Raw genomic sequence first — 17,856 nt, forward strand, 5'->3', positions numbered from 1 at the left:
ATTGTGCTATCAGTTAGTTAATTTCATTAGTAATATGTAGTTTAATTTATTACAGCATATTAACAAACGTTAATGAAAAAATTTAAATATATAAACAAAACTTGATTAATTTTTTTTAGTCAAGTTCATTTATATATTTAGTATAAAATATTTTAGGTTTTCCTACTGAGTTTAAATATTTTACAGATAACATCCATACTCTGTTCTGTGTTATGTACTTGATACTTAATAGTATTAAAAATAAATTGTAACTTGTCCCTTAGCCAGTGTGCGTTATTTCTTGCCTTTGAACTTGAAGAAATTTAAGTTCTTATTTAAGTGTCCTTCAAGTTCAGAATGAAATAGTGATCAACTATTATTTTGTAAAGTTTTAGAGATATACAAATGAAATATTCTTTTAACAACATAAAGCCTTTTGAAGTTTCCAAAAATTATTGAATTATTTTTTAGTGAAGCCCTCCGATAAATTGTTCATTAATAGGTTTCCTATCAGAGAGGTAAAGTTACTTTGAGTCTTCCTCCCATTTTTTCTCTAATCAAGAATTTCTTGAAGGAACGAAATATTATTCGATTTACAAATGTTTTTAAATTAGCGAAATTTGAGTTATGTACCCAAGTTATATTTTTTAATTGAGATTCAATGTTATAAAGTAGAGGTCTTCAAATGGCGCACCGTGGTCCAGATATGGACAGCCAGCCTATTTTGTACGAGCCTTGTGTCACCAATTCAAAATATTGTACATATGTAACTTGAGAACATTATATGATTTTTCCTGCGCTTTGTCTTTCCTACTATCATTGATTCACCAAGGGTTCGGCGCTGAGCGCAAGATCGTTAGTCTCGTATTGGGTAATTAGTGTGGCGAGTTATGTTGTAGAAGGGGGTGGGGGGTAATCGTCATTGAAACATCATGAGTTGAAAATATTTCTTGGCGTAGTGGATGCTTAATATGACCATCTGTTGTTGTATAATAATGTGAGATGGCTAAGCAAAGGCTTCCTGATTGTAGAAGACTTGAAGACATTCCTTTTCAACATTGATCAGACATCAACCAACATCTACTTACATTTTCTTATCCATGATCAAGATCTGAGCCTTAAACTTCAAGGCAAAGAAAAGCTTGTATGGGAGCTCCTGACGGAAGTAAAAAGCGTTTCATCGTCAATCTTGAAAATGGATGCCTGCACTTTCTTAATTTAAACAAAAATCAGCATTAATGAGCTTGACGTCGGCCAATACAACACGTTCATTAAGGATCATAAATTTAAATTTAAAAACAGAATTACAGATTTAAACAAAATTGAGACTGTCATTGACAGCCTTAGTAACATTTACTTTTTGAATCCTGTTGATGAATGGAGCAATGAAGCTGTAAATATTTTTGGGAGTAATAAAGCTGCTCTCCAGATGGAAATGATCGATTTCCAAGAAAATACAGTTTTAAAATACAGAAAAGAGGAAGTGTATTGTCAAGAGTTTTGGATAAAATTTGTTTGTGCTAATAAATATCCAGAATTTAAAAAATAATAGTTTATTGTTTCAATTGTTAAGCCCATAGGGGGTATTTTCCTTCTGAACCGCGAAGGTCATGTTATTTCAAAAAAGGACCCACTAATGAAAGTGAATGGTGACCCCTGTTATAAAGTTTCTATTGTTCTGGATTTTGAAACAAACAAAAGTTTATAGTGTTGAATGTTCTTTGGCAGGTATGAGGACATGTCGCAGCGGGTACTTCCGGTGTCAAAACAACCGGTGCCTTTCAGCCACCCGATTGTGTGATGATGTCAATGACTGTGGAGATGGCTCGGACGAGGCCAACTGCTCCTGCGTGGCTGGGACACATTTCCAATGTACGGCTGGCCCCTGCATACTAGGGAAGTTCCGCTGCGACTCCGATCCAGACTGCCCTGATGCTAGCGACGAAATTGGATGTCGTAAGTCAATACTTGTGAATTTTCTGAGATGGATCCTCATAGATGTGTAGAATACATGGAACACTTTAATTGGCATCACTATTAACACTAGAAGATTTTTAATATTTTAGATATTTAACGTGTTATATGAAGATTATATAACACATTATTTTTTCATTAACTAATACTGGATGTTCATTGATTTCTGTACTACCAATTGGAGTATAGTGCAAGCATATTAAATGTGTTTACTGTTAGTTATATTCTTACCTTTTTTGTACTTATTAAGTAATTATGTAAATTAAAAATTTTTCAAAGTGTATCGGATAAAGGTATTGGAATTGAATTTAAAATCAATAACTTTTTAATTTTCATAAAGTTAAAAACTAAGATTAGATCTTAGAAGCTTTGAGAGGCAATAACGTGCACAAACACAAAATTACAAAATAACCATAAATTAGCATGTAATAAACAGTTGAGAAACTGTGATAATTTTCACATATTTGTTGAGGACGAGAAACTTTTGGCTGTCCACTTGTTCATTACACGCTGTAGAACTACGTTATTTACACTTCCAGAAGTCATTTGTCCTGCACATGTTCTTGAATTACGGTCACATTGTACATTTGTTTTACATTTTTAATATGGTATTTTATATTTTTTATTGAAGGCGTATTTCTTGATCTTTTTTTGACATCTTGTTCTTTTTACTTGTTTACAATGTAATTTGCCACTTTTATTTACAATTTGTGTATACAATTTTACAATATATTTATTTTTCTCTTCAATGATCTCCTTTTCTTTTAAATGAATGTATTCTATTCTATGTTTTAATTTTACTTTTAAATAAAATTCTCCTAGTAAGTTTAAGACATGATGGTTTACTTATTTAAAGTTATAATGGTGTACAAGTAAAAGATTGAGACAAATATGTTACAGCCGTACAGAACTGCAGTCAGCAGATGCCTGACCATGTGGTGATTAATTGTAAGTACACGACGGCATGCATCCACCCGTCGTGGGTCTGCGACGGCCAAAACGACTGCTGGGATAACAGCGATGAAATGAACTGTGACAAGACCTCTACCAGTGAGTTCAGTTTTATTTATTGTTTTTATGATCAATAATTGTGTATTTACTATCCTATCAATCAAAGAACCAACAGTTTATTTTTGTAAGTCTGTAAGTATAATTTATTTTTGGGTTAAAACATTGTAGGATATCATTAACAGTTAAAAGCACATATTCCTGTCAGGCTTGCATGTTTTCATCATAAAATGGGTTATTGACTTAACATACATTTTTACATTAGTATCAGAGATACCCATGTAGAGATATCATTGTGCAGGGTATGCATTAAAAAGTTATGAATGGCATGTTTTCTTTAAGAATTATATTTTATTCTTTTATATATTAAAAGTTCTGTCAAGGCAAAGTGTATTGTACCTGGTTTGTTGTACAGCACCCCAACCTCACTGCGGCAATGACATGTTCCGCTGTGAATCTGGCCGCTGCATTAACCAGGCGTGGCACTGCGATGGCGAGGATGACTGCAATGACGGCTATGACGGAACACCCAGCTCTGATGAGCGTGATTGTAGTAAGTTACATAGGTTGTTTGCTTTGAGAAGCCTTTCCTAAAGGAAATCATAAGGTTGTATTTAATGTATCCTTTATTGAGGAAATACCTTTGGTTACTTCCTCCCACAAAAATGCCTATATTTCAAATCCGTCTCAAATCAGATTACATTCTTATTTGAAAAATTCATCAATAAATATAAAATTGAAATACATAATACAAATTATTATAAAAATTTCAATTGTGGGCTGTGGGAGTTATTACTAGTCTAAAAGTGAAATACTTACTCAATCTGACTTCGTGTCCTGTCAGATCTCTGATGGTTAAGACCTTGGCCAATTAATTAAATGGTCAGAAAAAGAGTGTGATATTTGTGCCATATAATTCTTTGCCTACATCATTCTTCACTCATTTTAAGCAGTATATTTCTGTGTTCTCAAATCATTCAATGGTTTGGTAATAAAGAATTCTCTCAAAGCCTTTAAATTGTAATAGTATAGTTACTATAATCCAAATATAATCCTGGTGCTGTTTTTGCTGAAACAACAGATGAAAGACAACTTCCATAGGAAAAAACCACATTTTAAAACGTGTTGAAAACAAAAGTAACTGTTGGAAAAGCAATATAAAAAACTAATTATTTAGAAGGTGTCTGGTACAATGTTATGTTTTGTTCTCTAAAATCTTGTTTGTCATAGAAAACTATTTTATTTACTTATCTTCTTGAGGTTATTCTTGATTATTTTAATCCAAAATGTTCAAACATTGTATAGCTATGGTTTCACACTGTGGTACCAAGGACCAACCTTACTTGAAAAATCAAGGCCCAAAGAAACTATAGTTTTTATAAAATCAAAAACATGAAATCTGCTCAGAATGTAAAAAGTATACAATGTTTTGAAACATTTAAGAGGTGTATTGTGTATCAAATGTAAAAGCAGGCGTCTTTGATAGGTTTTACCTGTGTCATGCTGTGAATCTTTTCACCTCACTTTGGGGAGAGGGTGTGCTCTTTTTGGTTCTCGTATGATTTTCTTTGCTATGAAGACTCTAGTATTTTAATTTTTTGAATTAGAAATTTTAAGACCGTTATGTACTGACAAACATTATTACATTATTACTGTGTCTGCCTTTAGTTCAGGTAATAATGTTTTTATGCAGAAAGTATATTTCACTATCATATTACTTTTGAAAGGGATAGTCTGACATTTCTATGCTGATTCTAATTCTTCCATAGTTCTTTACCACAAAAATCTGATTTTAGAAACTAAAACATTATTAGTTTAAGTACAATAATTTAAATTTTGCCTCAGGGTTATGGACATATTTGAAAATCCTACCATGTATGTATAATGACAATTAGTTTAAGACTGCAATTTTGCATTTCAACAAATGTTTTCGGTGAAATCATCAGAAAGCTAATGTATTTATAAAAATGTGGAAATTTCAAAAAAATTGCCTGAATTAAAACTGTAGGGTTGTAAAAAATCTTGAGTGGTTTTGGATGTTATTTCAGTTTGTGATTCCTTAAAAATAAATAAATTTTTATTATACATTGCAATACAGTATGGAATTATGGAACAAGAAACATGTTTATTTATATTTATGTAATTATGACAATACTTGTTTACTTGTATTTTATAAAGCATTGTTTTTATTTCTCTAAATAATTGTTTCAGTTAGTGTGTCATATTTTATTTCTTTTTCTCCCTCGGAAAGAAATATCTTTCACAATACATGAACAAGTCCATACTGTTAGGTAGTGTCAGATTGCTATGGACTAAAAAACTTTTATTTTTTGCCAAGAGTGGGATCAACTATGAATTATTATAACAATCTTGTCAAGTTTTAGTAAAACTGAGAAATCTGGCCAAACCTAAAACAATTGTTGTATTTCAGCATTCCAATGTAGATATGACCAGTTCCACTGCAGCAGTAACGAATGTATTCCTAAAACTTGGCAGTGTGATGGGACAGAAGACTGTCCAGATGGCTCAGATGAAGCTCCGTATTGTGGTAACTTTTTTTAGTATTAGATATAATTAAAATTTAAGTTGATTTTATTACATTTTGTATAATACAAAGAATTTTATGATTTAAAGGCATGCATTCAATTCTGAATAATAGTCATTAATTATTAAAACCAAAAGTTTCAAATCTCCTAATGAAATCTCAAAATCTATACAGGATTTGAATTTGAATAGTTTATTAGATAGTATTTTTTTTCTAAACTGTACAAAATTGTTGCCACAGCAACGCGAACATGCTCTGCTACGGAATTCCGTTGCAACATGACAGGCCGCTGCATTCCCTGGGAATGGGTGTGTGACACAGAAGATGATTGCGGGGACAATTCTGATGAGAACTACCGCCAGGACTGTCTCAGCTATGACCCGTCACCCTGCCTCGACCTGCAGTTCATGTGCAACAATAGCAAGTGCATCGCCAAGGTACGAATCACTACATTAACTTAAGAATGTTGACAACAGTTTACTTTTTGTATACTACAGAAGGCATGTGTTTGGGATGATTCACTTATTTGTTAACAGCTGATAGCATTTGCACCAGCCATCTGTTTCTTTTTGTTATACATGGTTTGGTCAGATAGGCGCAGAGATAAGTCTTTATTTTTCTCAAATGTACCACACATTTTTATAGTCGTTTTCTCCTAATTCACATAAAAAATGTATACAGTAAAAATATATTTAGAGGCCTATTTTATAATATTTACACATTATATTTTACCATAGGATGTTTTATAAAAACTCAAAGTATTAAAATCTTATCTAACTTATGATGTTTCTAATGTTTATAATCAAATAAACACTAAAATAAATATTCTTGTCTTCCTCCAAACTTATTTTTGTTTTTCAGGTATTGAAAACAAAAATTTTAAAATAAATCAACATTAACCCTTCAACGCACTATTTAATTTGAACTGAACACCCCCTAAGTGGTCCACTTAATTTCTTGTTTTTCACAGTTTTGTGACAACATTACCTATACGTACATTAAATGATTTTCTGTTAAGCCTATACTTGTAAAAGTGATTGTATTGCTAAAATATAAGTATATCCATACAAACATGTACAAAATACCATTACAAAAGTTTTTAAGACATGTTTACTGGAAGTTATTTGCTGTACTTACACTTTCTAGGCCTACGTTGTACTTGCCATTATCACATAAAAGAACAAGAACCTAAACATAAATGTAACCTAACATATTAAAGCCCATCATAACTTATGAAATAAAGTAATAAAACAGGCCTAGGCCTAAACAATAATCCAATCCAATTTTAAAAACTAAATCTAAAACTGTTTCACTTCACTGATGCACATACGAGTATAAACTCACAATCAGATTTGTCCTAAACCACAGTGAAAATCACTTTTAAACAACATAATTACTACAAGTACACTCATAAGTAACATTATGAAATAGTATGTAAATATAACCAAACAAATAAACAGCTAAACACAAACAATAACATCGTCATGCCAGCAGACAAAGTCGTTTCACAGTCAATTGCGTAGTTAGAAACAGCTGACAGCAAGCGCCACCTTGATCGATGTTTTTCGTCTACTATAAACTACATGTTGAATGGCTTTCGATACATAGGTATCGATACACTGATAGTTCATTTCATCTTCTTTTAAACGATGTATAACTTGAATGTATTACACCGAAAATAACCGAAATATATTCGTTATAAGATCGGACTGCGCGATGCGTACAGCGTACGTCGCGGACCGAGTTCAGCGGTAAACACTAGACGTACGGTGTACGTCGCGGTCCGTCAAAGGGTTAAAATGCCAAAATAATTTAATTAATTTTTTAAGTTGGGTTATATAATATATTAAAATAGATAAAGTTTCATCTTAAAATTGAAATAAAATGCATGATTGAACAATATATAAAAAGTTATTTATCAATTTTGTTCCCATGGGCTTATTAGAGAAGATGAGAGAAGAGAATACTCAACACAAGGAAAGTTTATGCACTGTTCCGTATAATATACACAGTAAACATTATGATGCATTATTTAACTGATGGCTTATTAGAGAAGATGAGAGAAGAGAGTCACTAACACAAGGGAAGTTTATGCACTGTTCCATATAATATACACAGTAAACATTATGATGCATTATTACTGATGGCTTATTAGAGAAGATGAGAGAAGAGAGTCACTAACACAAGGGAAGTTTATGCACTGTTCCATATAATATACACAGTAAACATTATGATGCATTATTACTGATGGCTTATTAGAGAAGATGAGAGAAGAGAGTCACTAACACAAGGGAAGTTTATGCACTGTTCCATATAATATACACAGTAAACATTATAATGCATTATTACTGATGGCTTATTAGGGAAGATGAGAGAAGAGAGTCACTAACACAAGGGAAGTGTATGCACTGTTCCATATAATATACACAGTAAACATTATAATGCATTATTACTGATGGCTTATTAGAGAAGATGAGAGAAGAGAGTCACTAACACAAGGGAAGTTTATGCACTGTTCCATATAATATACACAGTAAACATTATAATGCATTATTACTGATGGCTTATTAGAGAAGATGAGAGAAGAGAGTCACTAACACAAGGGAAGTTTATGCACTGTTCCATATAATATACACAGTAAACATTATAATGCATTATTACTGATGGCTTATTAGGGAAGATGAGAGAAGAGAGTCACTAACACAAGGGAAGTTTATGCACTGTTCCATATAATATACACAGTAAACATTATAATGCATTATTACTGATGGCTTATTAGGGAAGATGAGAGAAGAGAGTCACTAACACAAGGGAAGTTTATGCACTGTTCCATATAATATACACAGTAAACATTATGATGCATTATTACTGATGGCTTATTAGGGAAGATGAGAGAAGAGAGTCACTAACACAAGGGAAGTTTATGCACTGTTCCATATAATATACACAGTAAACATTATGATGCATTATTACTGATGGCTTATTAGGGAAGATGAGAGAAGAGAGTCACTAACACAAGGGAAGTTTATGCACTGTTCCATATAATATACACAGTAAACATTATGATGCATTATTACTGATGGCTTATTAGGGAAGATGAGAGAAGAGAGTCACTAACACAAGGGAAGTTTATGTACTGTTCCATATAATATACACAGTAAACATTATGATGCATTATTACTGATGGCTTATTAGAGAAGATGAGAGAAGAGAGTCACTAACACAAGGGAAGTTTATGCACTGTTCCATATCATATACACAGTAAACATTATGATGCATTATTACTGATGGCTTATTAGAGAAGATGAGAGAAGAGAGTCACTAACACAAGGGAAGTTTATGCACTGTTCCATATAATAAACATAGTAAACATTATAATTCATTATTACTAATGGCTTATTAGAGAAGATGAGATCTCTTCTCTCACTGTTATTGAGTGCATAAAACAGTCAATAACACAGGGGAAGTTTATGCACTGTTCCATATAATATACACAGTAAACATTATAATTCATTATTACTAATGGCTTATTAGAGAAGATGAGAGAAGAGAGTCAATAACACAGGGGAAGTTTATGCACTGTTCCATGTAATAAGCAGATATTATACCCTACAATTGGGGAGTTTGACATTTCTGACCTAATCTCACTTTAATTTCAAATTCAGTTTTATGTATTAAAATTATGTCAAAACCTATAAATACGCATACCAATATATCAGTAATCATATAAACTACAGTTTTTATACTATGTATAACATAGCCGTATTTAAAAACATTCATTGTTTATAAGTATTTTGGCTGCAGTCATGATGACAACAACCATGCAACTTCACTGAACATTTAATTTTTGATTTTAAAAATATTTTCTCTATGTGCTATTTACAATTAGAGAGATTTAAAAAATATAACAACCACATGCATATGATCTATATGACCAAACTTGTAAATTGTAACAGTAATGCCAGTAATCGTAAGATTGATTAAATAAAGAGTAAAAACATGATAATGGCCAAAACTCAAGTCTTAAATACTCTCAAAAATGGATTTCATTATTTATTTTGTAAAGTGCATTCCAATTATATTATAATCTCTGCTGAATTTTCAATTGTGTGCTTTTCATTATTTTCTTACTTATTTTATAAACAATTGAATTGGAAGATTACAAAATCTTATGTCCTATTTAAATATTTAGAAGAAACAAGCAAAAATGTCTGGGATAAGCAAGCACTTTTAAAATAAAATATAGAATAAACCTTTATTAGATGTTTGGATCCTCAGCCCCCAAAATGTGTAAATTAAATGTTTTAATTTTTTTTGAAATTTTTCAGTTTGTTTATGAACATTTCAAAATTCAAAAATATGAATTTAAGAATATTTTGTTATAGTAAGACACTGTATGTATTTTTATCCTAAGGTATAATGTATCTTCCTTTTTCCTTGGAAAATAATGTATATTTGGGTTTTAAAAAAAATAATATTTTAATTTTCAGAGCATTTAGCTTAATCCATGCTGTTAGTAACACACATAAAATTTATAAGAATTTTACTGTTCCGTTAAGATAACAATGTTAGAAACACATGTATACAGTAAAATTATAGATAAAAGTGATATAAATTACATTAATTAAAATGTTGATCTTAAATTTATTGAAAGCAAATACAAAACCATTCGATTTTCTCTAATATATCTGCACTTAATTTATCTGGATCTTCAGGTTATCCTGATCAATTTTATTGTTAAAGGGAGTCTGAATTTTTAAAGAATAAACCATTTTTTGTAGAATTTACACTTTAATTTGTTTTTTGTTAATACATGTTCAACATTTAGAAAATGCCTACAATATAGTAATACATTAACAATCTATGAGAGCTTAATAGTTGTAAATTTTAACTTGTTAAGCGCTTACAGAGGATAGTGAAAACGTTTTTAGTAACAAAGAAACTAGAAGATGTTAATGACTAATTCTAATGTCATGGCGCGGATAGATGGGCTGATGTTTTATTTTCACAGTTAACAGGAAACATAGCATCCTTGAAAGGTATGCGTGTTCATCCTTTTCGGAAGCAGTGTATCAAAGTGACTGAGTTTTTTATTTAAGTAAACAACATTTAGTTTTATTATTTATTTTATTTTTTTGTCTCTGGTTAATCACTGTGAAACAAAATAATAAATAGGCTGCCTTTTACTGTTATATTTTGTAAGAAATACATTTTTCATTATCTTTAATCTATTGTATTTTTATTGTTGTCCCGGTTTGTCCGGATTTTCATTTCTTTGAATCACTCTGGTCCCAATTAATCTGGATAAACGAGGTTGTACTGCACTAAGACAGTTTTGTTAGTTCAGCAACATATTTCGAGCCTCTGCTCTGGAGCATCATGTGTCATATTACCTTAAGATTTTAATTACTCAAAAAGTAGGTATTGTTGACTTAGAAATGCTTTTTATTGTTCTTTATATTTCTTTTCATTATTTTATAATAAACTATACAACACAGATAATACTTGTATCACTCAAAAAGGTTACAGTTAAATCTCTTGCTCTTAAGAATTGTTGAGTAAGAGATATTTTGTTGGCAGGAGTATTATTGTGACGGGGAGGATGATTGCGGAGACAGGAGTGACGAGCCAGTGACATGTGGTCAGATAAAGTGTACAGACGTAGAGTTTGCTTGTCGTAACGGCAAGTGTGTCAAGGCAGCTCTGGTCTGCAATGGAGTGGATGACTGTGGTGACAACTCCGACGAAGATCTTGACAATAAGGAATGCAGTAAGTACTTTCCCTCGGCTCAAGAATACTTTTCTTACAAAATTTAATAAATTTTTTCTTCTTTTTGTTTAAAAATAATGCTCACTTTTAGTAATCCTTTTTAAGCAACCTTTAACTGTATTTCTTATTTAGAATAGGAAGATTCAGTTAACATGATTGTGTTATCACTTTTTCGTCTTAACAATTAAGATATATCTACTAGACGTACTTGATTAATTAAAATTAGTTGTTTGGACTCTGTAAATGAGCTAATTAGAAAATAGATTTGGAGGCTAGAGGGTGATTTGGAGTCATTTTGTTATGTGAGGTCTGCACTAATTCCTTGTAAAAAGTGTTGAGGTTACCTTTGGATTGTGAATAGATTGTATTTTGAATTGGTATTCTAGTAGTACACCAATATAGGAAATTGCAAAACTCCCTTAGTTGTTAATGGACATTGGGTTGTTAATAAATAACAATTTCTAAGAAAATATCAGTTTTACTGTTGACAAAGCTTCACATTACTCATCTTTTATTATTATCCTTTATTAATATTCAGTTATTCATAATGTGTGTTTTTATTATTTTTAAAAGTAGTTGGATATTATTCTCACTGTTTTAAATCATGTTACTATCTGAATGCATGCAAAGATTTGTATATAAAACTTAGTCCCTAAATCTTATAAATAAAAATGAATTGCAAAATGTGTTGTTAAGTGCTAGTCTTGAGAACAGCCAGGAAGAAGGTTTATATGAAGAGAAGGGTCAGAAAATCCAAATTGAACTGCCATCAAATATCTGTTGACACTTTCAGTCAAAGTTTGTCAAAGAGGCTGAAAAATGTTGTTTAAATTTAATTTATAGAAGAGTGCTTGATCAGTAGTGATGTAGATATATCAAATTTTTACTCCAGTTTGTGCCAGTAATGAACAAGATATTGAATGTGTTGTATATACTATTTGAACAGTGTTATAAAACCAAACTTAGTGAACATGAATGTTTTCACATAAAGTACTAGAAACTAGTGGGCTAATGTGACATTGTTATATGGTATTTTTACCCTGGCTTAAGAAAAACAGAGAAATGAACACTAAAATGCCTCAACAATCCATTCTTTCCCAGAGTAAAGTAAAAGATTAACAAGATGCAAAACCTACATCCTATTTCAATAAACATTATTTTTAAGTATTGCACGAGATAGGTAAGGATTTCTCTCTTATATGGAAAGTAAGTATGATTTTCCCCTAAGCCATAATAGACTTCTCAGTTCTATGACACACACACACACACACACACGCACACGCGCGCACACACACACGTGCGTGTAATATATATATATATGCTTTATTGGGACAACAAGGGAAACTTAACTATGGCACTGAAAATATCTTAAGACTGAAAGTAGATATGTTTTGACCGATATAGGTTGCCAAAAGCTACACACGTGTAAATCTTTTGGATATATGTGTGTGTGTTAACAATATTAATCAATTATAACAAAATTGGTTGTTTTTTAACAGAAAATGCTAGCTGTACAGGAGACGACGTGTTCCAATGTGCTAACGGGTTGTGCATCAATGCGACTCTGCTCTGTGACCTTGAGAACAACTGTGGAGACTTCAGTGATGAGGATAAATGCAGTAAGTTTATTTCACTTATTGTAACTCTGCAATTAAGTTAAAGATTATGGTGTGCAATACAGAGTAGTTTTTAGCTCGTTAGTTTTGATTTGAAAATAAGAGATTTTCAACATGTGTCATTGCTGTAGATGTGAATGAGTGTGCTGGGACCAATCCCTGTTCCCATATCTGCAAGGATCTGAAAGTGGGTTTCAAGTGTCTCTGTCGGCCAGGCTTCAAGCCGCATTCCACCAATCCCCACCTTTGTGTCGACATCAATGAGTGCGAGGAGCTTCATCCCTGCTCCCAGACATGTTACAACACACATGGCTCCTACGTCTGTGACTGTGTGGAGGGTTACACGCTCCAATCCAACCAACACTCTTGCAAGACCTCCTCTTGTGAGTAGCGTGTTTGTGGGTAATCAAATTATAATACCATACAGTAAAATGCCAATTAGAAATTTAACCATTGGAGGAGGGAAGGAAATAAAAACACAAATTTATTGATGATATTCAATGTAAGATACCTAAAGAAGGTATAATGTATCATTGATAAGGCACTTTATTATTTCAATATTTTGCACAGGAAAATTTACTGATGTGCTACATACATTTACAGAGCAGCTGATATAACTGTACAGTGGCTTTACCACATTGTTTGCCACAAGTTAAGATCTGGTTCTGGCAAAAACTTTGTTTGAGAGTTATTCTATAAGAACAATGTTAAAGTTCAAATATTTTTGTTGTTTAATTACAGGAGGTATCTCATTTTAAATGTGTAATTAATATACATACAGATGCTTCTTATTTTTCATGTAAAATGTATACTTTTTTATATTTAACCTTCTAACCTCATCCACTATATCAGTTGATGTCTCAAAAGTTCCAAGCCATTTTTAGACAAAATGTAAAAGTTTTGTAAAAGTAAACAACTCATAACTATTTTTAATTACCAAGCTAATTCTTATTAAATGTAGTTTACGGAAATATGGAAAAACTAAATATGTAATATCTTGAAACTAAAAAAATTTATTTCAAATAAATTGAATTTTTAAATTTCAAGTTTGTTAATGAAAACCATAAAGCCGAACAAAGTATTTGGCACACAAATATCTATTCATTTTGTTAAATTTAATTCTTGATCTAAGCAAACAATAGTTAATAGGTTTACTTTATTTACAAGTTGAGTAACATCAATTGTTTGTAAGGATGTGTCATTTTTCCTATTTGCCATATCTGTGCAAATTAATGAAAACATGAGTTTTGAAATTGGAATAATTGATGTAGAATCAAAATTATTTCTCACAAAATAATTAAAACTATTTATATCATATATTTAAAAACTAAAAAAGTCAGTATAAAATGTTTTCAGAAATGTCAAGACAGCTATCACTCAAACCGTTGCCATTGCCCAAATACAGTATACGGAGATCGGGAGTTGACGCCATGTTTATGACGTTCATATAATATGGACGTCGGGATTAAAAGGATAAAATGAAGGAACAAAAGACCTTGATCATTTTTTCTGATTAAAGATATAGAAAAAAACTGTAAAGATCTTGAATGTATATTAATCATATCTTTAAACACCTCCAATAATTCTATAAACAACATTAAGGGTGTAAAAGTATTTAAATTTTAACATTGTTCTTATGGGGCTAAGATCTAGATGGCCGCCAGTACAGCTGGCTATTAAATAATGGTCTAGCTGCCTTTCAGTATATCCAAAATTAACCCTGTATCAGTAGGTTAACTCTAAAAGTATTGAGATATATGAAGAGTTTCTGAGCTAGACTTACCAAACGTTGGGCTTTATTAAAATAATCCCATGCAGCATCAATGCACTTTTGGTCAGATTTACAATTTGTTCAAAGTACTCAGCTACTAAATTTTTTGAATGGAGTCAAAATATTTACAAACTTCATCATCAATTTTGACTCTTGAAGAAAAGCGATGCCCATGTGAATTTTCTTCAAACATGATGAATTGAATTGAAGTGAATTATGGCCCTTCAAAATTCCAAATACCTCCTTAAAGCAGTAGCATGGGATGGTGCTTCAGAACCAGAGGAATTTGGGAACGTTCAATGCAATTAAAAATTAACTTAAAAATCACAGAAATTCATCGCCTGAAAATGCTCTCTTGATACCTCCATGACTTGACATAGACCTTTCCAAACAGATGACATAAGTACACTTATAAATCTAAGTTGCTGTCAGGCATTGATAGCCACTTGGACAATCAGATCAGAATGATAAGATTATTGCAGTATGCTCTGCCTGTCAGTATCTCAGAACTTATAGAGTGACCTTCTTATAAAATAGCCTTATGAGTGATAACAAATCTGGAAAAAACCCAATTAAATAATTTAAAGAATTAAAGAATTCATGTTGATGTTGTAATAACCACTGTGTGTAACTTTGATACTCACTGGTTTGCTTTTCTTATTGTCTGCTCACCTCATTTAGTATGGACACCTGGATTGTTAATAACAGCTTTTCTATTATTTTATTAATTTAATTTGACATCAAAATTTATTAAATAGCTAAGCTGTGAATAGTTGAGTATATATTGTACTGTCTTTGTTGATTTCAGCGGTTCAGCCTTTGCTGATATTCTCCAACAAGTACTACATCCGACAGTTGGACATGAGTGGACACTTCACATTGTTTGCCAACAATCTGACCAATGCCGTGGCTGTGGACTTTGACTGGGAGAGCAAGTGTGTCTACTGGTCTGACGTCACGGCTCTCAGCAGCTCTATCAAACGGTTCTGTCAGGGCGACAATGCTTACCAGGTACTGACTACTTGTCACTCTGACGCTAGGAATTGCAGTACATTGAATCAACCCTTCCCACCATAGCTACGTTATGGCGTTTCTTCTTGGAAAAATTTGTAACAGTTTAGTTGATAGTTTGAATACTTTGTTATTGTGCGATTTCTTTAAAAACCTGTAGTTTTAATAATGCTATGCGTATTTCTTAATGAACTTTCATCTAACGTAGGAAGCTTGTTTTTAATTCCCTCTTCATTGTAAGGTATAAATAATATATCTTACCATTGATTGTTAGATTCATTCTGTTCCTGATGTTTTGAGTGTAAGGAACAGAAGAGAGTAAGAAATCCATTAGCAGATTACAAATATTTATGGTACAAGTGCATTGAGTGACGGATTGTTGTAAAAGTAACTTAGGCAGTTCAATGAAGTGTCTACAACAAAACCGAAGTGTGTGGCTATTTGTTATGTATGGTGACTTGATCATGTGAGTTGATGAAAAGATTAACCCTTCAACGTGGTTTCACGAGACAGTCACGTCAGATGATCGAGGCTGACTACAATGATGTCACATGAACTTTTGGGTTTAGTGCAAACAGGAGGTATCCTAAGTGAAGCTATCTGCACATTCTTATCAAGTCAGGATGGCTGTGAGGTCTAAGGCACTACTCTCAGATGCGTAAGTTAGTCTTGGAGTCCCTGGTTCGATTCCCGCACCTGATGTAAGTGATTTTTTAGGTCTGGTATACACTTATGAGATTCACTGGTCTGTGATACCAGTGAGAGAGTCCACCTTAAATGAGTGGTGGTTGGCTTAGGTATTATAGTATTTTATGTTCTATGAGGCATTCATTATTGAATAATGACCATAATAATAGGTCTTAAAATAAGAAAAGACCATTTAAACTACAATAACACAAAAATCTAATATAAACTTGGAAATGTTGAAGAGTTAAATAGACATATCATTCACCATAGTACATCAAGATATTATTCTAACATATTTACATGATTAACATTTAAGTTTGATTTAGACTTTTACTTTCACGAAAAGAGCAAAAGCCAAGTCTCAAAACATGGTTTACTTTCTTGTAATATGTAATAATAACAAACTTTATTGTCTCTGATACATACATACACATATGTATATATACACACACACACACACACACACACACACTCACTCACTCACTCACTCACTCACTCACTCACACTTTATTGTGTGTTTTTTATATATATCTGCGTGTGTACATGCGTGCGTGCATGTATGTATACAGAAAAGACGTGTACATATATATATATATATATATTGTGTTGTAGACACTGCACTCAGCCACTCTACAGAATCCTGATGGACTGGCTGTGGACTGGGTGGGACACAACCTTTATTGGTGTGACAAAGGACTAGACACAATCGAGGTGTCCCGGCTGGATGGGAAATACCGACGTGTGTTAATCCGAAAGGGCCTGCAAGAGCCTAGAGCCATCGCTCTAGATCCCAGGAATGGGTAGGTTGTCCACAGTTTGCAATGTTTAAAAATTTAATTTTTTTAATAAATAGCATTACTTTATAGACTAAAACTATAATAAAAATTGGATTGAGGGTTGATAGTCTGGAATTCTCTTGGTTCTGACTCTATATGAAACTGCACTGTTCTCTTGATTGCCTTTGGTTAGTGGCAGGTACCTTACGGCACAGAGGCTTAGGCATCTGTTCGGTCTCATTTACATGTATTATAGCTGTACAATAGTTAAACATGTCGACTGGGGCAGACGCCTTACTCATGCAGAGGGTAAGACAAATTACAGGCAGAAGTGAACCCTCCTTGAGCCTTTTTTAAGTATGTCAGTGGCTCAAGTTAGTGTTTTGAATTACGAGGGAATACAAACTGGTGTAGCGAAAACAGAAACTGGTATTGCGTTGCTAGTAGTATTGCCTGTGTAGTAGTAATTCTCCTGCTAATTTAGCACAGCACAGTTCATTGGCAACTAAGCACGGTCATGCCGTTGACCTGATTTATTTTATTCATCTGTATTGATTATTTTTGCTAGTGCTGTTTTGTTATCTCTTCATTTGACTGGTTAATCAAGATTTTTATTTGGAAGTTCTAAGAATATTGCACAATTTTCTGCTTTCTTGAATTCTTGATGGAAGAGAGTAGGTTTTAATTCAAAATTTAATGTGTAAGAGTGAAAAATGTCT

At 32.4% G+C, this 17,856-nt stretch overlaps 1 protein-coding gene across 1 annotated transcript in view; it reads left to right on the top strand.

Annotated features, from left to right (window-relative positions):
• The window catches only part of LOC124364525 (low-density lipoprotein receptor-related protein 1), a 221,709-nt gene that overhangs the window by 134,599 nt on the left and 69,254 nt on the right, over nucleotides 1-17,856 (top strand). Inside the window, 10 exon segments of the mRNA XM_046820081.1 lie at nucleotides 1,708-1,935; nucleotides 2,854-3,003; nucleotides 3,377-3,514; nucleotides 5,393-5,509; nucleotides 5,747-5,943; nucleotides 11,087-11,276; nucleotides 12,776-12,895; nucleotides 13,024-13,275; nucleotides 15,472-15,674; nucleotides 16,974-17,161. Coding sequence (XP_046676037.1) covers nucleotides 1,708-1,935; nucleotides 2,854-3,003; nucleotides 3,377-3,514; nucleotides 5,393-5,509; nucleotides 5,747-5,943; nucleotides 11,087-11,276; nucleotides 12,776-12,895; nucleotides 13,024-13,275; nucleotides 15,472-15,674; nucleotides 16,974-17,161 — 1,783 coding nt within the window.

This window comes from Homalodisca vitripennis, chromosome 1 (assembly GCF_021130785.1).
Source record: "Homalodisca vitripennis isolate AUS2020 chromosome 1, UT_GWSS_2.1, whole genome shotgun sequence".
Classification (NCBI taxonomy): Eukaryota; Metazoa; Arthropoda; class Insecta; order Hemiptera; family Cicadellidae; genus Homalodisca; species Homalodisca vitripennis.